The sequence below is a fragment of the Ranitomeya variabilis genome, chromosome 7, assembly GCF_051348905.1.
Source record: "Ranitomeya variabilis isolate aRanVar5 chromosome 7, aRanVar5.hap1, whole genome shotgun sequence".
In the NCBI taxonomy this organism is placed as follows: Eukaryota; Metazoa; Chordata; class Amphibia; order Anura; family Dendrobatidae; genus Ranitomeya; species Ranitomeya variabilis.
In genome coordinates, this window is record NC_135238.1 from 24,178,970 (window position 1) to 24,206,405 (window position 27,436).

General features: G+C 45.0%; 1 protein-coding gene across 1 annotated transcript in view; it reads left to right on the forward strand.

The window, feature by feature from the left end:
- LOC143785575 (uncharacterized) overlaps nt 1-26,935 on the forward strand; it is a 59,314-nt gene extending 32,379 nt beyond the window's left edge. Inside the window, exon 3 of the mRNA XM_077274556.1 lies at nt 24,761-26,935. Within this exon, the coding sequence (XP_077130671.1) occupies nt 24,761-26,583 (1,823 nt within the window). The 3' untranslated portion in view covers nt 26,584-26,935. The remainder of the gene's footprint in view (nt 1-24,760) is intronic.
- Nucleotides 26,936-27,436: the final 501 nt, after the last annotated feature.

The window sequence follows — 27,436 nt, forward strand, 5'->3', positions numbered from 1 at the left end:
AGACCTTGTGTGAAGGAAGCCCCTGTTCCTCCCACGTCACCAATCCGTGACGTCACTACACAGGCCCAGCTCTCCGGCGCCCCCTTTGTCTGTCAGGTCAGTAAGGGAACTGCACCTAGAGCAAATGGCCGCCGGGGAGACTGCCCTGTTACCCACACTGGGTATTCTAGGATTCGCAATCGGAGTAAAAGGATCAGCCCAAAATTAATTTATGATTTAATTGCCTTAAGGGCGCACTAGGTAATTACAAGAAATATACAATCACAATATATCAAGAGTTACAGTCAGAGTACAATATAACAACAATGATACAAGGCTTAAGGTATAAAGCTGGAGGTCAATTTACCAGGTTGAAGGTTGCTTGTGGAAGCCGGGGGGCGCAGCGTTCCACAGGTCCAAGACTTTAGTTGCCGGGCAGCCCCCAGAAAGCGTGTGCTTGCTCCCCTCTGGCTGGCATGCCCTGTTTCTTAGTTGGTCATCTTCTGTGTCTCACCCGCTCTCCACATGTTCCAGCTCTTAACCCTGCCATGTCCCTCCCCCTGTAGCTGGGTGGGCTTAGCAATCTCCACCCCTCTGCCTCCCTGCGAGATTTATTCCAATATCTAATAAATGGGATAACTTCTCTCAGGGTGATCGGATCAGTACCCGGGCAGTACCAGTGCCTGTGGTTTGTTCTGCCGGTCGTACAGGGATCAAACCTGGACCCATTTGGTCCCTGTGGGAGGCTGATCTCTATATCTCGGGTTTCAGACCTCCCACGGACACAGGAGTCGCACTATGAGATGCACAATTTCTTTAGGACGAGGGGAATATTTTTTATGAGCCGGTACCTCGGACGATGCGTCCATAATTCACGATTCCATGTTTGAGACGGTTTGACTGGACAGCCATAATAGATGTGTATCCAGTGGCCACTTGACATGCGTGGTTTAATTAAGCCCCCAAGCATTTCCAAGCCCCCTGCTGGTGTGGCTTCCTCCCTGAGCTTTGAAGTACCTTCTGCAATCTACACTGAGCTCAGCCGATTACCATACTAATAGGCACTATGTTCATTAGAAAAGGTGGGGGCCAGGAGCACTCCTCTCTGCAGACCTGTGACCAGGAGACAAAATGGAGTCACGACAATCTCTGTTAGTATGCCCGTCCAAGATGGCGGCTGTTCCCTCATCACACCTCCCTGCTTTAGAGGGCGCTAGGGGGCATCACATTCCTGTGTTCCCCCATGCGCCCATCCGCACCTCCTCCTTGCCGGGACAACCCAGCAGCGTTACCATGGTCTCTGCCCCCTCGTCCTTCTCTCTCTGAGGCTGTCTCTGCCTCCTCTCTCTTTATAAGGCTGTCCCTGCCTCCTCCTCTGTCCCTCTCTGAGGCTGTCTCTGCCTCTCCCTCTCTCTTTCTGAGGCTGTCCCTGCTCCCTCCTCTGTCTCTCTCTGAGGCTGTCTCTGCCTCCTTCTCTCTATCCCTGAGGCAGTCTCTGCCTCCTCCTCTGTCTCTCTCTGAGGCTGTCTCTGCCTCCTTCTCTCTTTCCCTGAGGCAGTCTCTGCCTCCTCCTCTGTCTTTCTCTGAGGCTGTCTCTGCCTCCTCCTCTCTGTCTGAGGCTGTCCCTGCCTCCTCCTCTGTCCCTCTCTAAGGCTGTCTCTGCCTCTCCCTCTCTCTTTCTGAGGCTGTCCCTGCCTCCTCCTCTGTCCCTCTCTGAGGCTCTCTGCCTCTCCCTCTCTCTCTGAGGCTGTCCCTGCCTCCTCCTCTGTCCCTCTCTAAGGCTGTCTCTGCCTCTCCCTCTCTCTTTCTGAGGCTGTCCCTGCCCCCTCCTCTCTCTCTCTCTGAGGCTGTCTCTGCCTCCTTCTCTCTTTCCCTGAGGCAGTCTCTGCCTCCTCCTCTGTCTCTCTCTGAGGCTGTTTCTGCCCCCTCCTCCCTCTTTCTGAGCGGATAGGGTACCCCTAACTGTCGGTCCCTGGGCCACGCCTCCGGTGAACCCTGCTGGACCGTTACCTGGAACAGCCATCCCTGGTCCCAGACCACCCGCTCGCGGTCTGACTCCCCAGGAGGCTGTGCCGCCTGCTCCTTGAGAGCTTTCAGGCTAGCGTCAGCTTCCAATGCTGCCTGAAATCCCTGACTCGATGTGGAGAGAATGGACGACACTGCCACATCCGCTGTCAGCTCCCCGGGATCTGTCTCCTGGCCGCTGTCTGACTCGGCCGCCACTTGGTCAGAGAGGGGGAAGCCGTCGGACCTCTGCAAGGCTCCTCGGGCTCCGGCGCTCCCACTCCTGGTGACAGCGGCCACGACCGCTGTGCCCATGGGTAGCGCCTGCTTCCCCCCGGCTCCTGACCAAGTCGCCGGGTCAGGCAGACTTCCCTGCCCTCCTGACATCCCGGGTGTGGGGAACTCCTGCCCTGGGGTCTTACCTGGTGGCTCCTCTCCTGGGACGCCTCCGCCCCCCATGGCCTGTTCCTCTTCCTGCAGGGGCCCTAGACTCAGCAGGCTGGATTCACTTAGGGGCCCTACACTTCCCGTAGCAGCCCCTCCCTCCACCCCTGAGCTCTCCCCTACAGTCTCCTCACCTGTCCTCCCTGTGAGCCCTGTGTGTGTGGTGTCAGTGTATGGAGTACCCTCAGGTTTCACTCCCTCCTCCACTGTTGGAGGCACATTCAACACATCAACATTCACAGTAGAGTCATGACATTCTTGGGGAGCCGAACTTGGGGGTTCAGTGGCCACATACTGAGACACTATCCGCCCCAAATCGGTCCCAAGTAATACATTGGCAGGAATATTTGTCGTTACTCCCACCTCCCGCACTCCCCTCCCGGCGCCCCAGTCCAAAAACACCTTGGCGACAGGCAGCGCCGGTTCCACGCCTCCAATTCCGGAGACGGAAAGGGTTTTTCCCGGTACCAAGTCTTGAGGGGACACCACCTCAGGACGTAACAGGGTTCGTTCAGCGCCTGTGTCCCGCAGTCCCATGACTGCTGTGCGGCCGATAGTGACGGGTTGGTAATTGTCCAGGGACCTCCCACCACCCCCTCCCACACATAAAACAGTGGACGGTTTCGGGGACAGGGATGGGGCCTTAAGACGCTGGGGACATGCAGACTTGAAGTGTCCCAGCTGGTTGCAGTGATGACAACGTCTGGGTTCTGCGCCTGGCCTGGAGAGGGCAGCAGGGGGGTACACCCCTTGCACTCTGGGGGCTGGGAAACAGGGGCAGGATTGGGCTTACCCCCTCTCCAGGAGCTGCTGGCAGGCTTCTTCGGCTCAGGCGCCCGGTTATTGGCATACTCGTCTGCCAGGGCGGCTGTAGCAGAAGCCCCCTTCGGTTTCCGGTCACGAAGGAACTGCTGGAGGTCCTCTGAGCAGTTCCACAAGAACTGCTCTGTTACGAACAGTTCCTGGACCTCCTGGCAGGTGGTGAGCGCTAGACCCGAGGTCCAGTGCTCTGCAGCTCTCAGCAACGCCCGCATGTGGTCGGTCCAGGTGTCCTTTGTCCCCGCTGCAGGCTCCGGAACTTCTTGCGGTAGGACTCCGGGGTGAGGTTGTAGTGCTGGATCAGGGCCCGCTTGATGCTGCTGTAGTCCTGCTCCGCCCCGGCAGGTAAGTCCCCCAAAACTTCCAGGGACTTACCCCTCAAACGGGGGGTCAGGTATCTTGCCCACTGAGCCGGTGCCAGATGGTGTTGAAGGCAGGTCCTTTCAAAGGCCAGCAAGAAGGAATCCAGGTCTCCATCCTTCTCAAGCAGAGGGAAGTCCTCGGCCCGGACTTTGGAAACCCTGGACTCTGGTGGTGCTGGGGCGTCCAGCGGGAGCCCGTGTTGAGCCATCTCCAGTCGGTGCTGGCGCTCCGCTGCTTTCTCTGCCGCTGCTTGCTCCGCTGCCTCACGGCGTTCTGCACGCTCTTGCTCCGCCGCTTCACGGCGTTCTGCACGCTCGGCCTCCGCTGCTTTCTCTGCCCGCTCCGCCGCTTCACAGCGTTCTGCACGCTCGGCCTCCGCTGCTTTCTCTGCAGCTGCCATGAGTCTCATATAGGCGTCTTCATTACCCGCCTCGAGACGTGCCACTGCCGCTGCAACAAGGGCCTCTGATGTGGACAGGCTGGGGCGGGTAGGTGGTGGGTAGTCCCTTGCTGGACTAAGCACAGGTGGCTGGCTCCTTGGGGAGTCTGGGCTGAGCTCCCCCTCGCCTTGAGCAAAACCGTCCACCACCACCTCCTCATTGACCATAGCACTGGCCTGCGCCCTCACTGCACTCCTGGTGCCCTCCGCCATCTTTGGAACCTCTGGTTACTGACACAGCTGTAACCCTGACCTTGCACACAACTTATTATATTTACACTCTGACCGTCTAGTGCTGGGCTGACCTTAAGACCCCAGCAGTGAAAGTTACCACTGGTAGCCTTTAGTGTCTGGGAGTAGGGGTCCCAAGCACACTATTACTCTGATCCCACGTACGCTGCCACCACTGTGAAGGAAGCCCCTGTTCCTCCCACGTCACCAATCCGTGACGTCACTACACAGGCCCAGCTCTCCGGCACCCCCTTTGTCTCTCAGGTCAGTAAGGGAACTGCACCTAGAGCAAATGGCCGCCGGGGAGACTGCCCTGTTACCCACACTGGGTATTCTAGGATTCGCAATCAGAGTAAAAGGATCAGCCCAAAATTAATTTATGATTTAATTGCCTTAAGGGCGCACTAGGTAATTACAAGAAATATACAATCACAATATATCAAGAGTTACAGTCAGAGTACAATATAACAACAATGATACAAGGCTTAAGGTATAAAGCTGGAGGTCAATTTACCAGGTTGAAGGTTGCTTGTGGAAGCCGGGGGGCGCAGCGTTCCACAGGTCCAAGACTTTAGTTGCCGGGCAGCCCCCAGAAAGCGTGTGCTTGCTCCCCTCTGGCTGGCATGCCCTGTTTCTTAGTTGGTCATCTTCTGTGTCTCACCCGCTCTCCACATGTTCCAGCTCTTAACCCTGCCATGTCCCTCCCCCTGTAGCTGGGTGGGCTTAGCAATCTCCATCCCTCTGCCTCCCTGCGAGATTTATTCCAATATCTAATAAATGGGATAACTTCTCTCAGGGTGATCGGATCAGTACCCGGGCAGTACCAGCGCCTGTGGTTTGTTCTGCCGGTCGTACAGGGATCAAACCTGGACCCATTTGGTCCCTGTGGGAGGCTGATCTCTATATCTCGGGTTTCAGACCTCCCACGGACACAGGAGACGCACTATGAGATGCACAATTTCTTTAGGACGAGGGGAATATTTTTTATGAGCCGGTACCTCGGACGATGCGTCCATAATTCACGATTCCATGTTTGAGACGGTTTGACTGGACAGCCATAATAGATGTGTATCCAGTGGCCACTTGACATGCGTGGTTTAATTAAGCCCCCAAGCATTTCCAAGCCCCCTGCTGGTGTGGCTTCCTCCCTGAGCTTTGAAGTACCTTCTGCAATCTACACTGAGCTCAGCCGATTACCATACTAATAGGCACTATGTTCATTAGAAAAGGTGGGGGCCAGGAGCACTCCTCTCTGCAGACCTGTGACCAGGAGACAAAATGGAGTCACGCCAATCTCTGTTAGTATGCCCGTCCAAGATGGCGGCTGTTCCCTCATCACACCTTGTATTGATTATCGCCTTCTAAATAAAATCACGGTCAAATTTCAGTATCCTTTGCCATTGTTATCTGATCTGTTTGCTCGCATTAAGGGGTCTAGTTGGTTCACCAAGATAGATCTTCGTGGTGCGTATAACCTTGTGCGTATTAAGCAGGGTGTTGAATGGAAAACTGCATTTAATACGCCCGAAGGCCATTTTGAGTACTTGGTGATGCCTTTTGGACTTTCTAACGCTCCTTCTGTCTTTCAGTCCTTTATGCACGACATCTTCCGCGAATATCTGGATAAATTTATGATTGTGTATCTGGATGATATTCTGTTTTTTTCTGATGATCGGGAGTCCCATGTTAAGCAGGTCAGGATGGTGTTTCAGGTCCTGCGTGCCAATGCTTTATTTGTGAAGGGCTCAAAATGTCTTTTTGGAGTCCAGAAGGTTTCTTTTTTGGGTTTCATTTTTTCTCCTTCTACTATTGAGATGGACCCAGTCAAGGTTCAGGCTATTCATGACTGGACGCAGCCTACATCTGTTAAGAGTCTTCAGAAGTTCTTGGGTTTTGCTAATTTTTACCGTCGCTTCATCGCTAATTTTTCTGGTGTTGTTAAGCCTTTGACGGATTTGACCAAGAAAGGTTCTGATGTTACTAACTGGTCTCCTGCGGCTGTGGAGGCCTTTCGGGAGCTGAAGCACCGGTTTTCTTCGGCTCCGGTCTTATGTCAGCCAGATGTCTCTCTTCCTTTCCAGGTCGAGGTTGATGCTTCCGAGATTGGAGCGGGGGCTGTTTTGTCGCAGAGAAGCTCCGATGGCTCTGTGATGAAGCCATGTGCTTTCTTTTCAAGAAAGTTTTCGCCTGCCGAGCGGAATTATGATGTCGGTAATCGGGAGTTGTTGGCTATGAAGTGGGCATTTGAGGAGTGGCGACATTGGCTCGAGGGAGCTAAGCATCGTATGGTGGTCTTGACTGATCACAAGAATCTGATTTATCTCGAGTCGGCCAAGCGGCTGAATCCTAGACAGGCTCGTTAATCGTTGTTTTTCTCTCGTTTTGATTTCGTGGTCTCGTACCTGCCTGGTTCAAAGAATGTAAAGGCTGATGCTCTTTCTAGGAGTTTTGTGCCTGACTCTCCTGGAGATTCAGAGCCGGCTGGTATTCTCAGAGAAGGGGTGATTTTGTCTGCCATCTCCCCAGATTTGCGACGAGTGCTGCAGGAGTTTCAGGCGGATAGACCTGACCGTTGTCCACCGGAGAGACTGTTTGTCCCGGATAGATGGACCAGCAGAGTTATTTTCGAGGTTCATTCTTCGGTGTTGGCGGGCCATCCTGGAATATTTGGTACCAGAGATTTGGTGGCCAGGTCCTTTTGGTGGCCTTCCTTGTCGCGGGATGTGCGTTCCTTTGTGCAGTCTTGTGGAATTTGTGCTCGGGCTAAGCCTTGCTGTTCTCGTGCCAGTGGTTTGCTGTTACCTTTGCCTGTCCCGAAGAGGCCTTGGACGCACATTTCCATGGATTTTATTTCGGATCTCCCTGTCTCTCAGAGAATGTCTGTCATCTGGGTGGTGTGTGATCATTTTTCTAAGATGGTCCATTTGGTGCCCTTGCCTAAGTTGCCTTCCTCCTCCGAGTTGGTTCCGCTGTTTTTTCAAAATGTGGTTCGTTTGCACGGGATCCCTGAAAATATTGTTTCCGACAGAGGATCCCAGTTTGTGTCTAGATTTTGGCGGACCTTTTGCGCTAAGATGGGCATTGATTTGTCTTTTTCCTCGGCCTTCCATCCTCAGACGAATGGCCAAACCGAGCGAACTAATCAGACCTTGGAAACCTATTTAAGATGTTTTGTTTCTGCTGATCAGGACGACTGGGTGACTTTTTTGCCATTGGCCGAGTTTGCCCTTAATAATCAGGCTAGTTCTGCTACTTTGGTTTCTCCTTTTTTTTGTAATTTGGGGTTTCATCCTCGTTTTTCCTCGGGTCAGGTGGAGCCTTCTGACTGTCCTGGAGTGGATGTTGTGGTGGATAGGTTGCATCAGATTTGGAATCATGTGGTGGACAATTTGAAGCTGTCACAAGAGAAGGCTCAGCGCTTTGCCAACCGCCGTCGCTGTGTGGGTCCCCGACTTCGCGTTGGGGACTTGGTGTGGTTGTCTTCTCGCTTTGTTCCTATGAAGGTCTCCTCTCCTAAGTTCAAGCCTCGGTTTATCGGTCCTTATAAGATTTTGGAAGTCCTTAACCCTGTGTCATTTCGTTTGGACCTCCCAGCATCGTTTGCTATTCATAATGTGTTTCATCGGTCGTTGTTGCGGAGGTATGTGGTGCCTGTGGGTCCTCCGGTTGAGCCTCCTGCCCCTGTGCTGGTTGAGGGAGAATTGGAATACGTGGTGGAGAAGATCTTGGATTCTCGTATTTCTAGACGGAGGCTTCAGTATTTGGTTAAATGGAAGGGCTATGGTCAGGAGGATAATTCCTGGGTTGTCGCCTCTGATGTTCATGCGGCCGATTTGGTTTGTGCCTTCCATGTGGCTCACCCTGATCGCCCTGGGGGTTTTGATGAGGGTTCGGTGACCCCTCCTCAAGGGGGGGGGGGTACTGTTGTGAACTCTGTTTTCAGGCTCCCTCTTGTGGTCACAGGTGGTATTGTGTGATTTTTGTTTTGGGCTCCCCCTGGTGGCTTTGTTTGTTATTCTGCGGGTCTGTGGCTGGATCAGCTGCCTCGTTATTCACTTGGGAGTTTCCTATTTAGCTCTGTGTCACTTCCACTTGTTGCCGGCTGTCAATGTATTCAGTGCTATTCTGATTACTCCTGATTATCTTCGGTTTCAGTCTCTTCAGGAGAAGCTAAGTTCTGTTTAATTATTTTTTGCTCATCAGTCTGCAATTTGATTTCTGTGTATGATGAGTTTAGTCCAGCTTGCTAATATGTGATTTCTTGCTGCTGGTTAGCTCTGGGGTACAGAGTTGCTTCCCCCGCACCGTTAGTTGGTGCGGGGGCTCGAGCAATCTCTGCATGGATATTTTGATTAGGGTTTTTAATTGACCGCACAGTTCCCTTTCTATTTTCTGCTATCTAGTGTTAGCGGGCCTCATTTGCTAAATCTAATTTCATCTCTGCGTTTGTGCTTTCCCCTTAACTCACCGTTAATATTTGTGGGGGGCTATTCTATATCTTTGGGGTCATTTCACTGAGGCAAGTGAGGACTTTCGTTCCCTCTAGGAATAGTCAGTTTCTTAGGCCGTGAAGAGACGTCTAGGATTTTCAGGTAACGTTCCACGGCTACCTATAGTTGTGTGCGGATAGGATCAGGTTGCGGTCAATTCAGTTACCACTTCCCCAGAGTTTGTAGTCTGTTTAGTTACTTAGCTAGTCCTCTTGCGATCCTTGCCACTAGGATCATAACAATGGCCCCATAGATGCTCCATATAAAGCTGTGCCATATATAATGCTCTGCACCGTTCATTATGGTCCCATAGATGCTCCACATAAAGCTGTGCCACATATGCTCTGCACCGTTCATTATGGCTCCATATAAAGCTGTGCCACATATATTGCTCTGCACCGTTCATTAGGGCTCCATATAAAGGTGTGCCACATATATTGCTCTGCACCGTTCATTATGGCCCCATAGATGTTCCACATAAAGCTGTGCCATATATAATGCTCTGCACCATTCATTATGGCCCCATAGATGCTCCACATAAAGCTGTGCCACATATAATGCTCTGCACCGTTCATTATGGCTCCATATAAAGCTGTGCCATATATAATGCTCTGCACCGTTCATTATGGCCCCATAGATGCTCCATATAAAGCTGTGCCACATATAATGCTCTGCACCGTTCATTATGGCCCCATAGATGCTCCACATAAAGCTGTGCCATATATAATGCTCTGCACCGTTCATTATGGCCCCATAGATGCTCCACATAAAGCTGTGCCACATATAATGCTCTGCACCGTTCATTATGGCCCCATAGATGCTCCACATAAAGCTGTGCCACATATAATGCTCTGCACCGTTCATTATGGCCCCATAGATGCTCCACATAAAGCTGTGCCACATATAATGCTCTGCACCGTTCATTATGGCCCCATAGATGCTCCACATAAAGCTGTGCCACATATAATGCTCTGCACCGTTCATTATGGCCCCATAGATGCTCCACATAAAGCTGTGCCACATATAATGCTCTGCACCGTTGATTATTGCCCTATAGATGCTCGATATAAAGCTGTGCCATATATAATGCTGCTGCAATAAAAAAAAAAATCACATACTCGCCTCTCTTCGCTCAGGACGCCGGCGCTTTCAATATTTACCTGCTCCTCGTGCGGCTCCGTCTCCAGCAGTGACGCTCAGCAGAGGGCGCGCACTGACTACGTCACCGCGCCCTCTGACCTGAGCGTCACAGCCAGAGGACGCTGATGACGGAGCCACACCGGAACGAGGAGCGGTAAATATTGTGCAGCGCTGTATACTCACCTACTCCTGGCGCGGTCCCTGCAGTCCCTGCTTCTTCCAGCGCTGCATCTTCTTCCTGTATTAAGCAGTCATATGGTCCCGCTTATTACCGAAATGAATATGCGGCTCCACCTCTATGGGAGGGGTTACACTGCGGAGGGAAGGGGATAGACCGTTTGATACACTTTGATAGGGGGCGGGAAGCCTGTCAGATTAGATTTGATGGGTAATAGGTATGCTACACTACTACTATGCATCTGTAGATTATGGGATTATGGGTTTAAGAACAGAATGAGATGATAGATCATCAAAGATACATAACAAACCTCATGGGAAAAGCTCTCGTTTAGTGTTTTATATAATATCCATCATGGCTCTGGTTATTAATATATATTCTAAGTAACCTATCTGATATACTGAACCAGTCAGAGCTTTTAAAAACAAAAACTGTTAGTGACAGAGCCAAATTTTTGAAATCAGATCAGTGTCATTTTATGTGGTAATAACTCTGCAATGCTTCAACAAATCCCAGTGATTTTGAGACTGTTTTTTCGTGACACATTATACTTTATGATAATGGTAAATTTAGGTCAATATGTTTTGTGTTTAATTATAAAAAATATCAAAAATTTGAGAAAAATGTAAAAAAAATTAGCAATTTTCTAAATTTGAATTATTATCCCTTTAATCCAGATGGTCATACCACAGTAAACCATTAATAAATAACATTTCCCTCATGTCTGCTGTACATCAGCACCATTTGTAAAATGTTATTTTATTTTGTTAGCATTTTAAGAGGTTTAAAAATGTAGCAGCAATTTTTCATTTTTTTTCAAGGAAATTTACAAAATTTATTTTTTTAGGGGCTTATCCATATTTGAAGTGACTTTAGGGGTCCGATATATTGGGAAACCCCCAAACGTGATACCATTTTAAAAACAGCACCCCTAGACATGTTGAAAACTGCTGTCAGGTAGTTTATTAACCCTTCAGGTGCTTTACAGGAATTAATGCAAAGTGGTATGACAGAAATGAAAATGTGTATTTTTACCACCTAAATGCCTCTAACTTCTGAACAGGTTACTACAGCCGGCAAACTCTAAGACCGCTATTTGGTCATGAATTGCCATCGCAAACATCAGGACCACACAATCATGATCTGAGGGCACCAATTTGGATAAAGAGGAAGCCTCCACACTCTGTTAACCATTTATAATGATGTAGTCACAATGAACAGCAGCATCTAAGGGGTTAAACAGATTTGGAAGGTGCAAATTCTGATCGTGGCTGATACAGCAAGTTGTCCGCTATAGTGCACAACCGACAGCTGCAGGATTGTCTCCTGTATGGGGAGGCTATTCTCTTATATCTCAGGTCAGTTAAAAGACATATTGGCTGTCATTAAGGGGTTAAAGTAATTGCATCATAGATACAACCAAGAGTAGATTATACCAGAAAGCAGAAAATTGCCTGGGCTTATCTAATCATATATTTGCGCCAATGCTATGATTTCCGAATATGCGACCATACGGCTCCTCCCCTCTGTATGTAGCTGTCGGAGTGTGTGAGACGGACACCACCTAATAGCACTGACTCCGGAGCATTTCTCTAGACACGAGTGGTAAAATATGAGAGTGTCCAATACTCTCACATGGAAGATGGGGTGCAAGTGGGCGACTTGAGGTAGTCACTGAACAATAGATATAATTTTGACGCTGTTCACTCCTGGTATGCAATATATTATTATTATTATTTATATAGCACCATTGATTCCATGGTGCTGTACATGAGGAGGGGTTACATACAAATTACAGAGATCACTTACAGTAAGAAAACTAACAATTACAGACTGATACAGAGGGGCGAGGACCCTGCCCTTGTGGGCTTACATTCTACAGGGAACCCAATTTTATATATATGGAACCCAATTATTCATTACTCAAGAACAGTCCAGGCCACAGACATAGACATATAATTAGTGATGTTACCATAAACCTACAATTATGCCTGAGGTTGCTGCCTCTCCCGAATCGTCCGTAGACATGAATGTTTGACCAACTATTCATCTGTGCTCTATTGGGAGAGAGAAGAAACATGCTCCCATATTATCAACGAGTGTTCATCACAAGCCAATATCTGTCTAAATGGACCCTTAAAAAGTACCTGTCGGCTACAAAATAAATATTTACCTGCAGTTATAATGTTAATCTGATGGTAAATAGCATTTAAAGCATGTTAGACAGTTTTACTGGAAGAGTGGCTGCAGGGAGAAAATGAAGTAATGTTTTCTCTTTAGCCGCTCACTTCCAGTCATTGAGGTGGTGCAGGGAGCTGTAACTGCTCAGAAAGAGGTGAATGTTACAGCCCACTGCTTCACCTGAAAGTGAAAAGGTAGTGGCTTCAAGGAGAATACAACTGATTGACATAGGAAGTTAATTGAGGCTCATTGGCTTTCATTTTGATATAGAGATGAGTTTGTTTCCCCTCTCTCATTCATTTTTTATTATTGCTGAACATTTTATATTTATACGAGGGATGCGCTGCCGATAGTGAACATTTTAATGCTCGTATAAAATATGCTATCGATGAGGAATGTTTTTTGTTAACATTTGATTTTTGTAGTAGACAATGATCAGGAATGAACATAAGAAAATTTGATTCTTTGTGCAATGATGACGTCATGTAATTGACAATTTAATAAGCTAATAACCCTTTCACCCCGAAGGCTGTTTTCACATTCCTGACCAGGTCAATTTTTTCAATTCCGATCAGTGTTACTTCATAATGGCTATGAAACGCTTCAACGGATCCCAGTGATTCTGATATTTTTTTCGTGACATATTGTACTTCAGGATAGTGGTAACATTTGTTCGATATGACTTGTGTTTATTTGTGAAAATATCGGAAATTTGGCGAAAATTTAGCAATTTTCAAGCTTTGAATTTTTATGGCTGTTTTAGGCAACATATCACACTTAACCCCTTCCTGACCTTTGACGCAGCGTATGCGTCATGAATACCTGTGCCAATCCGACCTGTGACGCAGCATATGCGTCATGGTCGTATCGCGCTCTTGCAGGTCCGGTGAAAGGCTTAACTGTGACTTCACCCGACCTGCAGGGACGGGGGAGTGGTACTTGAGCCCAGGGGGGTGGCTTCGCCCGCCCCCCCCCCCCCCCCCCCCCCCCCCCCCGTGGCTACTATCGCTCTGATTGGCTTTTGAAAGTGATGTTTCACTTTCAATCAGAGCAATCGCAATATTTCACCAATGAAAATTGGTGAACTATTACAATCCAGCCATGGCCGATGCTGAAATATCATCGGCCATGGCTGGAGACCGCAATCTGCTGCCAATCCACCACCCCCGAATTAGAGTTAGAATTAGGCTATGTGAACACGGTGCAGATTTGGCTGTGGATCCGCAGCAGATTGGCCGCTGCAGATTCGTATCAGTTTTCCATCACTTTTACAGTACCATGTAAACCTATGGAAAACCAAATCCGCTGTGCCCATGGTGCGGAAATACCACGCGGAAACGCTGCGTTGTATTTTCCGCAGCATGTCAATTCTTTGTGCGGATTCCACAGCGTTTTACACCTGTTCCTCAATAGGAATCCGGAGGTGAAATCCGCACAAAAAACACTGGAAATCAGCGGTAAATCCGCAGGTAAAACGCAGTGCGTTTTACCTGCTGATTTTTTAAAAACTGTGCGGAAAAATCCTCACACGAATCCGCAACGTGGGCACATAGCCTTAGGGTTAGGGTTGGAATTAGGGTTAGGGTTGGAATTAGGGTTAGGGTTGGAAAAAGGGTTATGATTGGAAATAGGGTTAAGATTAGGGTTAGGGGTGTGTTGGGGTTAGGGTTAGGCTTGTGGTTAGGCTTGGGATTAGGATTAGGGTTGTGGTTAGGGTTGTGATTAGTGTTATGGCTAGAGTTGGGATTAGGATAGGGGTGTGTTTGCGTTAGTGTTGGAGTTAGAATTGAGGGGTTTTCACTGTTTAGGCACATCAGGGGTCTCCAAACGCGACATGGCGCCACTTGATTCCAGCCAATCTTGCGTTCAAAAAGTCAAATGGTGCTCCCTCCCTTCTGAGCCCCGATGTGCGCCCAAACAGTGGTTTACCCAAACATATGGGGAACAAGCGTACTCAGGAAAAATTGCACAACAACTGTGGGGGTCTAATTTCTCCTGTTACCCTTGGGAAAATAAAAAAAATGGGGGCTAAAAACTTATTTTTTGGGGAAAAAAACATGATTTTTTTCTTTCATGGCTCTGCGTTATAAACTTATGTGAAGCACTTGGGGGTTCAAAGTTCTCACCACACATCTAGATAAGTTCCTTGTGGGGGTGTAGTTTCCAAAATGGGGTCACTTGTGGGGGGTTTCTACTGTTGAGGCACATCAGGGGCTCTGCAAACATAACATGACGTCCGCAGACCATTCCATCAAAGTCTGCATTCCAAAACGTCACTACTTCCCTTCCGAGCCCTGGCAAGTGCCCAAACAGTGGTTTCCCCCCACATATGGGGTATCAGCATACTAAGGACAAACTGGACAACAACTTTTGCGGTCCAATTTCTCCTGTTACTCTTGTGAAAATAAAAAAAATGAGGGCTAAAAAATAATTTTTGAGGGAAGAAAAATGATTTTTTATTTTCACGGCTCTGCGTTATAAACTTCTGTATAGCACATGGGGGTTCAAAGTGCTCATCACACATCTATTATAGGAAAAAATATTTATAAACCTGGGAATCTGAATTAACTAGTGAACATATATCCCCTTAAAAAATTAGATTTTATTATGAATATTTTAAAAAATACACCACCCAGTGCTATTTAGGCACAATTCGGCCTAAAGGTAAAAAAGACCAAGGTCTAGCGCATACCCTGCAATGGCCTACTCTGTCACCTGCCTGGCTGTGGAGGTTGGCACCCTAATTACGATGTTTTGGCGCCCCCACTCAACGTGGACTACCCCTCACTGCCCTAGATCACCCTATGCTGCAGGTGTGAAAACAAAATACATAAGAACAGAGATGAAGAAAGCAAAAAAATGGTCAAAAAAACACACAAAAAACTCAATAGAAAAAAATTAGCAAAAGAACAGAGGCAAAAGCAGGATATTAGATAAGACCTATATAGGCTCCGGCCCCTTTCATAAACCAATTTGCTAAACACCAATAATAGGCAATGGGTATGCTGTCAGATGTGCCACATAAAAATTTATAGCATCAATCACTACAGCCTATACCACATATACTCAAAATACTGCAGTTTGTCTAGCTATTATTAGCATAAATTATACCCATAAGGGATTAAAGCCTGCAGTTAATATTAAACACAACCCAAATAGATAACCAGGGCCAAGTATTTAAGGTATCTCAGTGGTGTAGGTAGAATTATATGTTATTTATCATGATATATTGCACTTCGCCTCATAGCCTTAGCATAGATAACTGCCTTAAAAATTGCAAATTATACCATATACATTTTCTTCTTCATGGACTATCAAGCCATAGATATACCAGCCCTAGGGGGTTGCCCCCATATATAAACAGGGCTAAACAGTCACAAAGATACTAGTTGAGGCGAGGCACAGTGTATCATGATAAGTAACACGCCATCCTGCTTATACCATTGTAAAATTGTACAGTCTTGCCTGTTTTAGGCTTTTGCACTAGTATCTTTGTGACTGTTTAGCCCTGTTTATATATGGGGGCAACCCCCTAGGGCTGGTATATCTATGGCTTGATAGTCCATGAAGAAGAAAATGTATATGGTATAATTTGCAATTTTTAAGGCAGTTATCTATGCTAAGGCTATGAGGCGAAGTGCAATATATCATGATAAATAACATATAATTCTACCTACACCACTGAGATACCTTAAATACTTGGCCCTGGTTATCTATTTGGGTTGTGTTTAATATTAACTGCAGGCTTTAATCCCTTATGGGTATAATTTATGCTAATAATAGCTAGACAAACTGCAGTATTTTGAGTATATGTGGTATAGGCTGTAGTGATTGATGCTATAAATTTTTATGTGGCACATCTGACAGCATACCCATTGCCTATTATTGGTGTTTAGCAAATTGGTTTATGAAAGGGGCCGGAGCCTATATAGGTCTTATCTAATATCCTGCTTTTGCCTCTGTTCTTTTGCTAATTTTTTTCTATTGAGTTTTTTGTGTGTTTTTTTGACCATTTTTTTGCTTTCTTCATCTCTGTTCTTATGTATTTTGTTTTCACACCTGCAGCATAGGGTGATCTAGGGCAGTGAGGGGTAGTCCACGTTGAGTGGGGGCGCCAAAACATCGTAATTAGGGTGCCAACCTCCACAGCCAGGCAGGTGACAGAGTAGGCCATTGCAGGGTATGCGCTAGACCTTGGTCTTTTTTACCTTTAGGCCGAATTGTGCCTAAATAGCACTGGGTGGTGTATTTTTTAAAATATTCATAATAAAATCTAATTTTTTAAGGGGATATATGTTCACTACTCATCACACATCTAGATTAGTTCCTTGGGAGGTCTAGTTTCCAAAATGGGGTCACTTGTGGGGGAGCTCCAATGTTTAGGCACACAGGGGCTCTCCAAACACGACATGGTGTCTGCTAACGATTGGAGTTAATTTTTCATTCAAAAAGTCAAATGGCGCTCCTTTTCTTCCTAGCTCTGCCGTGCACCCAAACAGTAGTTTCTGACCACTTATGAGGTATCGGTGTACTCAGGAGAAATTGCCCAACAAATTTTTGGATCCATGTTATCCTGTTGCCTATGTAAAAATGAAAAAATTGAGGCTAAAAGAATTTTTTTGTGAACGAAAAAAAAAGTACTTCATTTTTACGGATCAATTTGTGAAGCACCTGGGGGTTCAAAGTGCTCACTATGCATCTAGATAAGTTCCTGGGGGTGTCTAGTTTCCAAAATGGGGTCAAGTGTGTGGGAGCTCCAATGTTTAGGCACACAGGGCTCTCCAAAAGCGACGTGTGTCCGCTAAAGATTGGAGCCAATTTTTCATTCAAAATGTCAAATGGCGCTCCTTCCCTTCTGAGCCCTGTCGTGCACCCAAACAGTCTCCCCCCCCCACATATGGGGTATTGGCGTACTCAGAACAAATTGTACAATAGCTTTCGCGGTCCAGTTTCTCCGTTTACCCTTGGGAAAATAAAAAAATTGTTCCTAAAAGATCATTTTTGTGACTAAAAAGTTAAATGTTCATTTTTTCCTTCCATGTTGCTTCTGCTGCTGTGAAGCACCTAAAGGGTTAATAAACTTCTTGAATGTGGTTTGAGCACCTTGAGGGGTGCAGTTTTTAGAATGTTGTCACTTTTGGGTATTTTCAGCCATATAGACCCTGCAAACTAACTTCAAATGTGAGGTGGTCCCTAAAAAAAATGGTTTTGTAAATTTTGTTGTAAAAATTAGAAATCGCTGGTCAAATTTTAACCCTTATAACTTCCTAGCAAAAAAAAAAAATTTGTTTCCAAAATTGTGCTGATGTAAAGTAGACATGTGGGTAATGTTGTTTATTAACTATTTTGTGTTACATAACTTTCTGGTTTAACAGAATGAAAATTAGAAAATTACGAAATTTTCAACATTTTCGCCAAATTTCCAAATTGTTTACAAATAAACGCAAAAATTATCGACCTTAATTTACTACTAACATGAAACCCAATATGTCACGAAAAAAACAACCTCAGAATCGCTAGGATCCGTTGAATATGCATATTGCCTCTTCTGAGAAAAAGAGGACTTAACTCTATAGCGCCACCTGTTGGAAGTAGCGATCCTACAAGTCACAATCAACCCTTTAACGAGTCGTGCAATATGACTTAGGATAAAAGCCAAATCAGTATCTCAATTTGCAGACACGGTGTTTCAGGCTGTTGGCCCTCGTCAGTGCGAAGCATGAGAACTGATTTGGCTAGGTGAGAGGCTCTGGACTGGGGTCTAAGGGGTAACGTTTCTCCTTATGGAGAGTGACATACCAAGCTGGCTTGTCAAGGTAAGGAGGCTTATTCGCCATGCAATGCTCCTCTGGATCCGTTGAAGCGTTCCTGAGTTATTACCTCATAAAGGGACACTGGTCAGAATTGCAAAAAATGGCCAGGTCATTAAGGTCAAAATAGTCTGGGTCATGAAGGGGTTAAAATGACTGAGAGGCCTATTTGTCAGAAAATAAGCAAAAGTTCCACCTTTCTACAAACGGCACCTCTCAGTGTTCAAAACCACATTTGAGAAATTTATTAACTCTTAAGGTGCGTCCCAGGAATTAATGCAATGTGGAAGGAAAAAAGAAATTTCTACTTTTCCCACAAAAATGTTACATTAGCCCGAAATTTTAATTTTCACAAGGGTAAAAGGAGAAAATGCACCACAAAATCTCTCCAGACCTTATCATCCTCGCCAATGAAAGTTTACTTCCTGATTTCATGGACTTGGAGTTGCTGTGCTGAAGTTGGAGTTCGTTGTTGCTTCTGGAGATTGTCATATGCTGTTTTGGGTGTATGCTTTCTTTATTATCCTATTCCCATTTGGTTTGTACATTTCTATCCTTTCCTGTATTCCTTTATACCTTTGTCAAGTGTTCTATTTGTAAGTTGCTTTTTGTTATGCCAGTTTGTGTTATGTGTTTATACACCAACATTTCTGTCCCAAGCCTCCTGGGGCTGGGGGCAGCTTAGGGTATTACGGGAGAACAGTAAGGCTGGTGGCCCAAACCTCCTCACCTTTAGAGGTAACTTTGGCAGCAGGGATAGTTAGGTCTCCAGCCCTAGGGACCGTTCAGGGCCCCTTTCCCTAATCATGTACTGTCACAGTGTGACATTTTCACTGGCCCCACATGGAACCCATCGTCAACCTTGTGAGACATCTGCAGGGTTTGAGCTATCAGACCTATGGTCTAAGGTTTCTTCACACCAGACACCTGAACCGGAATCTAATTAGCACTCCCGGATAGCTTTTTTTTTCTTTTTTTTTTTTTTTTTGGGGGGGGGTTCAGGATAAATTTATCGCATTCTGGTAAGCCTGTAAGCTCCTTCAAGTCCTTCAAGGAGACCCTCAATCCTGGGCCTTCTCATTCCAATCCGACTCATAGTCACTCCAGTTTGCGGATGGATTTTTCAGGGCTCTTTGCCTTGTTTATGATAACCCAGACCGTGTCTCGGAGTCTTAACTATGTAAGATCCAGCAGGGAGACCAACCGGCGGAGGAATTATGTTCAGAATTCCGTAGATGGGCCACTGACACTCAGTGGAATTACCCCGTCCTTAGGAGTCAGTTTTGTCAGGGCCTGTCTGAATGGTTAAAAGATGTATCTGCGGAGTCCGTCAGATTCGCGGCCAGGAACGGAGCCTTATCAAATGTTGTCCGGCAGGCTATGTGGTTAAAAACATGGTCAGGGGATACACAATCTAAAAAAAGCTGTGTTTCATTCTCTGCTCGGGTGCCAGAGTATTTGGCCTGATTCTAGATCTGGGGTCCCCAACCTGTAGCTTGGGAGCCACATGTGGCTCGCGAGTTCGTGATGTGTGGCTCACGGCTGCCTGTCAGCTTGGTGCATTAGCACCAAGATTAGTAAATAGTTAATAAGAGCAGATCTCTAGTTGGTGACTTGTGTGTAGCCCTGCACAGAAGAGCAGATCTGAATTGGGGTGAGATAGGAAACCGTGGAGCTTGGCATACTGCCTTGGTGTGATTTCAGTGGAAAAGCTTTGGATGTCGTTATACTGTCACTACAGTGAGTGGGGAAGAAGCTGGTTGTGGCTTGCGACCCTCTCTCAGAGCTTAATGTGGCTCACGACCCTCTTTCATAGCTGAATGTGGCTCTCAAGGTCAGAAAGGTTGATGGCATCTGTTCTAGATGATTTTCTAGAGAAGGCATCTTGACAAAAAGATGTGGTTCCCAGAAGATAAGCCAAAAAAGTACCAGCCCTTTCGTAGACCCCAACCCTCCCGGAGGTCAGGCTACAAAGGGAAGGAAAAGTTGTGCAGGTGGAGCTACCCCAAAGAGGTAGTGGTAAGGGCTCTATCTTTTGGTTCAGGGTCAGGAAAACAATGACGCTAAGAGTTGGGGGACGACAAAGATTGTACTTGGAAAGTTAGCAAGAGATCTCGGAAAATCAGTGGGTATTAGGGATAATCTCTTCAGGTTACAGGATAGAGTTTACCCAGACCCCACCAGGAAGGTTCTTTCTAACAAATTCCCATCTCCAGTTTTCCGCTCCCCCTTGTGATCCGATGTTCAGGTTTTTCTAAAGATCAGAGCGATAGTTCCGGTTCCTGAGGAAGAAAGGTTCAGAGGCCACTACTCTAGTCTTTGTCAAAAAACCCTCAGGAGAAAGTCACACAATTTTAAAGCTGAAACCCCTAAACCGCTGTGTCAGGCACAAAAAATTCAAGATGGAATTAATCAGGTCCACAGTCCCCCTGATAAACAAAGACACGGTAATGTGTACCCTGGATCTAAAGTATGCGTACTGTCACGTTCCCTTCCATGCTTTTTCTCAACAGTATTTAATGTTCGGTCTGAGGGTCCAAGGGGCAGGAACTTCACTACCAGTTCCGTTGCCTTCCATTCGGTCTAGCTTCAGTGCCCAGAGTGTCCAAACAGCTAGTGACAGAGGTGGTAGCCTTTCTAAGGAAGGTGGATATCATCATCATAGTTCCCTAGCTGGACGGCTTCCTTATCATAGCCAGCTCCAGAGAAGAGCTTATGCAGCATTGTCAAACCTCAGTCCGCATGCTTCAAGACCTAGACTGGGTGATAAATTGGAGGAAGTTAGTTCCCTCTCCAGAATCCAGGAAAAATTTCCTGGAGTTCTCCTAGACTCTAACCTATGAACATCCTTTTTACCAGCAGAGAAGCAAGCCTCAATATGGGGCAGGATCCGTCAGTTTTCAGAGAGCCGTTATTCCATTAGAGAGGCGATGAGGATCCTGTGACTGATGACGTCCTGTGTTCGGTGGATTCAATTCCACTCCAGGGGACTCCAGGAGGCCATTTTATCTGCATGGGACAGAGGCCAGCTATCCCTGGATACCATAATGCCCCTCTCCTCCTCAGTGGTAAGATCTCTACTCTGGTGGACCATTCCACCAGATAACCTCCAGATCGAAGTCCCCTGCGTTCTTTTCCTCTGCCTGGTGATTACCATCGACAAGAGTCAACTAGATTGGAGTGGTCATGTGGAAGGAAGATTCTTCTAGAGAACATGGACTCCAGAAGTCTGAGCTAGGTCCTCAAATTACAGAGAACTGCACGCGGTATGGGAAGTTCTGCTCCAGGTCCAGTCCATAGTCAAAAACAGGCATGTAAGAATCCTGTAGGACAACACGACTGTGGTCATAAGGGAGGCCCAAGACATCCCTCTCTGCAGCATCTTACAGGTAGAATCTTTGGGCGGGTAAAGAAAACAGTTCTGTCTCTGTTTCAGAGGTTCACCTAGAGGGGTCCCAGAGTCAGGTGGCAGACTTCCTAAGCAGGCAGAGGATATCACCCACAGAGTGGGAGGTGAGAGTTACAGTGCTTCTGAAACTGATAGTGCCTGTATTGTCCAACATTTTCCAGGAAAGATTCCCCAAACAGCAAAGAAAGGAAGATCACAAAAACGGTGCAGAGTATGCTCCAAGAAGGGAATCCGAAAGGACACAATTTACCATTGTGAAACCTGGCCTTTGCATGAAGGATTGCTTCAAAGAGTACCACACATCCACAAATTAATTAAAATTATTTTTACCCTGTTGACACAACACACTTTTATAATCTGATGTACTCCGCACAACTTACACATAACACTACATTAAAAATTCATACTCCAGTAAAACCAAATGCATTATAATCATTACCATAAAACTATGCCTCTAGATAAATTACTTCAGTGGTATAGTTTCCAAAATGGGGTCAGTTGTGGGGGATTTCCACTGTTTAGGCACATCAGGGGCTCTGCAAATGCAACGTGACGCCCGCAGACCATTCCTTCACAGTCTGCATTCCAAAATGTCACACCTTTCCTTCCGAGCCCTGACGTGCGCCCAAACAGTGGTTTTCCCTCACATACAGGGTATCTGCGTACTCAAGAGAGAGTGCACAACTGTTGTAGTCCATTTTCTCCTGTTACCCTTGTTAAAATAAAAAAAATTGGGGCTAAAAGATAATTTTTGTGGGAAAAAAATGATTTATTTTTTATTTTGACTGCTCTGCGTTGTAAACATCCAGAGAAGCACCTCTGGGTTCAAAGTCCTCACCACACATCTAGATAGGTTCCTTGAGGGGTCAAGTTTCCAAAATGGGATCACTTGTGGGAGGATTCCACGGTTTAGGTACATCAGGGGTTCTCCGAACGCGACATAGTGAGCGATCTCTATTCCAGCCAATTTTGTGTTCAAAAAGTCAGACCGTGCTCCTTCCCTTCTGAGTCCTGCCGTGTGCCCAAACAGTGGTTTTCCCTCACATATGGGGTATCTGTGAACTAAGGAGCAATTGCACAACAAATTTTGTGATCCATTTTCTCCTGTTACCCTTTTTTAAATAAAAAAAATCACCTCTTTTCCACAAAAATGATCTTTTAGCCCCAATTTTTTTTTGTTTGTTTTTTTTCACTGCTCTACGTTATAAACTTTTGAGAAGCACTTGTGGGTTCAAAGTCCTCACCACACATCTAGATAGGTTCCTTGAGGGGTCTAGTTTCCAAAATGGGGTCCCATGTGGGGGGATTTCCACTGTTTAGCCACATCATGGTCTCTCCAAATGGAACATGACGTCAGCTAATGATTACAGGAAATTTTACATTAAAAAAATTAAAAATTTGTTTAAGCACATCAGGGGATCTTCGAACGCAACAATATGTCAAATCTCAATTTGTCAATTTTGCGTTCAAAAAGTCAGACGGTGCTCCTTCCCTTATGAGAAAATACACCAAAGAGAACAAAACAATATCATAATCACTATATCATAATCACTGTGTGATCTAGCCTCTTAGACCCACTCTAAGCAATTGCATGCCAATTTTCCTTGTGATATATGACTGACTACCATGGTCAGGGATAGCTATTGAGACTAAAAGGCTGGAGGGACTGCCCCAATATAAACATTTTCTACTACCGACATTGTGATTGGGGTGCCGCATCTAACTTAGGATTCCAACCTTCGCTGCTAGGTAGGACTACAGCAAATAAGGGACCTACTAGGGTCAGTATAGGATTGACACTATACCCTACTCAATCCCTGCTTTATAATTGTCGTTTTGACATTCCCTCCCCTGTCTAAAGGACTTTGGAGGTTTTTCCTAGAACTTTTTTTCTTATGAATGATATTTTAATTAAGAGTAATTATACAAATTAAAAGATACATTTTATAGGGTTTTTTGTTCTTTGGTGTATTTTTTCTGAATATTTACCCATTAAATATTACCTGGTTTTCGCCTTCCCTTATGAGCCCTGCCGTGCACCTTAACAGTGGTTTTCCCCCACATATGTAGTATCGGCGTACTCAGAAGAAATTGCACAACAACTTTTGGGGTCCATTTTCTCCTGTTACAATTGTGAAAATAAAAAAATCGGGGCTAAAAGATAATTTTTATGACTAAAAAGTTAAATGTTCATTTTTTCCTTCCACATTGCTTTAGTTCCTGTGAATTATGTCAAGGGTTAATAAACTTATTGAATGTGGTTTTGAGCACCTTGAGGGGTGCAGTTTTTAGGATAGTGTCACTTTTGGGTATTTTCTGTCATATAGACCCTTCAAAGTCACTTCAAATATGATGTGGTCCCTGAAAAAAAAAATGGTGTTGGAAAAATGAGAAATCGATAGTCAACTTTTAACCCTTATAGCTTCCTAACAAAAGAAAATTGTTTACTTGTGCTGATGTAAAGTAGATATGTGGGAAATAGTATTCATTAACTATTTTGTGTGACACCACTCTGATTTAAGGGCATAAGAATTTAAAGTTCGAAAATTGATACATTTTCAAACGTTTGGCCAAATTTCCTATTTTTTTCACAAATAAATGCAAGTCATATTGAAGAAATTTTACCGCTATCATGAAGTACAATTTGCCATGAGAAAACATTTTCAGAATTGCTAGGATCTGTTGAAGCGCTCCAGAGGTATAACCTCATAAAGTGAAAAAAAAAATGGCCTGGTCAGGAAGGTGAAAACAGGCTTCAGGATGAAGGGGTTAAATATGTATTTATAGGTATATATTTTTTTACTTTGTATTTTTTTTTTACCTTTAAAATAAATTTCTCTTAGCCCCTCTATGCGACTTTAAATTTATAAACCCTGATCACTGTTATAATACATTGCAGTGCATCACAGCTTCAGTTATACACTGACCCAAGCTCCACAGACCTTGCTCTTACCATGGTCTTTGGAGCTTGCTGTAGCCTAGTGACCCAGATGTCGTCATGACGACCCGGGACACATCTCTTTGCATTCTAAATGCTGCGATCAGTATCGAAAGCAGCATTTAGGGGGTTAAAGTGGCAGGAGCGGCGCAGGCTCCCCTCCTAGCTCTCACTGCTGGGTCTCGGCTTTATGTAGAAGATTGCTACATACCTCAATAGAACATTGCTATATACCTTACAATCTGTATGGAATTTTATACTTTTGCTTTTCTTGTACATTTTTAAGTTTCAGATGTAGATGAATGTAATTTTTACGTTTATTTTGTTCTTGGCAGATAATTGGACCAACAGCTCTGCAGGACATCTGATATCTCTAGATTTTAAAATGGATGATTGTAGCATCACACAAGATACATGCGAAGAGCATAGCAACATCTCAGATATACCCTCAGCCCTTCATATCAAAGAACTATCATCTGATCCTTTTAAATTACTATCTCCTAATTCATCACAGAATTTTAAGCAAAATAAAAGAGAGCCCACAAGAAAGAAGACAATTTCATGCTCAGAATGTGGGAAATGTTTTGCTCATAAATCTCATTTTATTATACATGAGAGATTTCACACCGGAGAGAAACCATTTTCATGTTCAGAATGTGGCAAATGTTTTAATAATAAATCTAATCTTATTAGCCATGAGATTGTTCACACCGGAGAGAAGCCATTTTCATGTTCAGAATGTGGGAAATGTTTTGCTAAGAAATCAAGTCTTATTATACATGAGAGAATTCACACAGGAGAGAAGCCATTTTCATGCTCAGAATGTGGGAAATGTTTTACTCATAAATCACAACTGGTTGCACATGAGATTATTCACACGGGAGAGAAGCCATTTTCATGCTCAGAATGTGGGAAATGGTTTACTCATAAATCACAACTGGTTAGACATGAGAGAATTCACACAGGAGAGAAGCCATTTTCATGCTCAGAATGTGGCAAAAGTTTTTCTTACAAATCATTTCTTGTTAACCATGAGAGATGTCACACCGGAGAGAAGCCATATTCATGTTCAGAATGTTGGAAATGTTTCACAGCTAAATCCTCTCTTGTTAAACATCAAAGAATTCATACAGGAGAGAAACTATTTTCATGTTCAGAATGTGGGAAATGTTTTACTGAGAAATGTCATCTTATTATCCATGAGAGATGTCACACTGGAGAGAAGCCATTTTCATGTTCAGAATGTGGGAAATGTTTTACTGAGAAAGGTCATCTTATTAGCCATGAGATTGTTCACACTGGAGAGAAACCATTTTCATGTTCAGAATGTGGCAAACGTTTTTCTTACAAATCAGTTCTGGTTAACCATGAGAGACATCACACTGGAGAGAAGCCATTTTCATGTTCAGAATGTGGGAAATGTTTTTCTTACAAATCAGCTCTTGTTTACCATGAGAGACGTCACACCGGAGAGAAGCCATATTCATGTTCAGAATGTGAGAAATGTTTTACTAACAAATCTCATCTTATTAAGCATGAGATTGTTCACACCGGAGAGAAGCCATTTTCATGTTCAGAATGTGGCAAACGTTTTTCTTACAAATCAGTTCTGGTTAACCATGAGAGACGTCACACTGGAGAGAAGCCATTTTCATGTTCAGAATGTGGGAAATGTTTTACTGAGAAAGGTCATCTTATTAGCCATGAGATTGTTCACACTGGAGAGAAACCATTTTCATGTTCAGAATGTGGCAAACGTTTTTCTTACAAATCAGTTCTGGTTAACCATGAGAGACGTCACACTGGAGAGAAGCCATTTTCATGTTCAGAATGTGGGAAATGTTTTTCTTACAAATCAGCTCTTGTTGACCATGAGAGACGTCACACCGGAGAGAAGCCATATTCATGTTCAGAATGTGAGAAATGTTTTACTAACAAATCTGATCTTATTAAGCATGAGATTGTTCACACCGGAGAGAAGCCATTTTCATGTTCAGAATGTGGCAAATGTTTTTTTTACAAATCAGTTCTTGTTGAGCATGAGAGACGTCACACCGGAGAGAAGCCATATTCATGTTCAGAATGTGAGAAATGTTTTATTAAAAAATCACATCTTGTTAGCCATCAGAGAACGCATAGTCGGAAGAAGCCATTTTAACCCCTTAATGACCAAGCCCAAATATGACATGCATTGCGTTATTGTGGTCAAACAATTTTTGGCAACATATTAGTTATCGCAGAATGTTGTTTTTTTTTCAGACACCTTGTACTTTATTAACTTTGGGTGTGGTGGGTTCCCCTGGCTTATATCCTCAAGGTAACTAAACCATTTATATACAGTACAGACCAAAAGTTTGGACACACCTTTTCATTTAAAACTTTTTCTGTATTTTTATGACTATGAAAGTTGTACATTCACACTGAAGGCATCAAAACTATGAATTAACATATGTGGAATTATATACTTAACAAAAAAGTGTGAAACAACTGAAATTATGTCTTATATTCTAGGTTCTTCAAAGTAGCCACCTTTTGCTTTGATGACTGCTTTGCACACTCTTGGCATTCTCTTGATGAGCTTCAAGAGGTAGTCACCAGGAATGGTTTTCACTTCACAGGTGTGCCCTGTCAGGTTTAATAAGTGGGATTTCTTGCCTTATAAATGGGATTGGGACCTGTAAGGTTTTAGACAAATTGCTATATCTGCTGTTATTTTTAATAGAACCTAGTTGTTCCTGTCAGCCATTTTGCTTTCTGTTCTGCTGTATCTACTTTGCCCTTAACCAGCATAGAGTTCTCAGTTTCAATGTTTCCGCGCTGTTCTCTGCCACTTGCCATGTTAAGCAGCATCAGCTGTTTAATCAGTGCTTCAGAATCAAGTCTGCAGTTTACCTGTCACCTTGCTCCTGGAAGACTTGGACTTATCCTAACCACCTTCTACTTCAAATCCTTGGACATGTGTGGACTCAGGAATCCCTCAGTTTACCATCAATATTGGCAAGGGAAGTAAA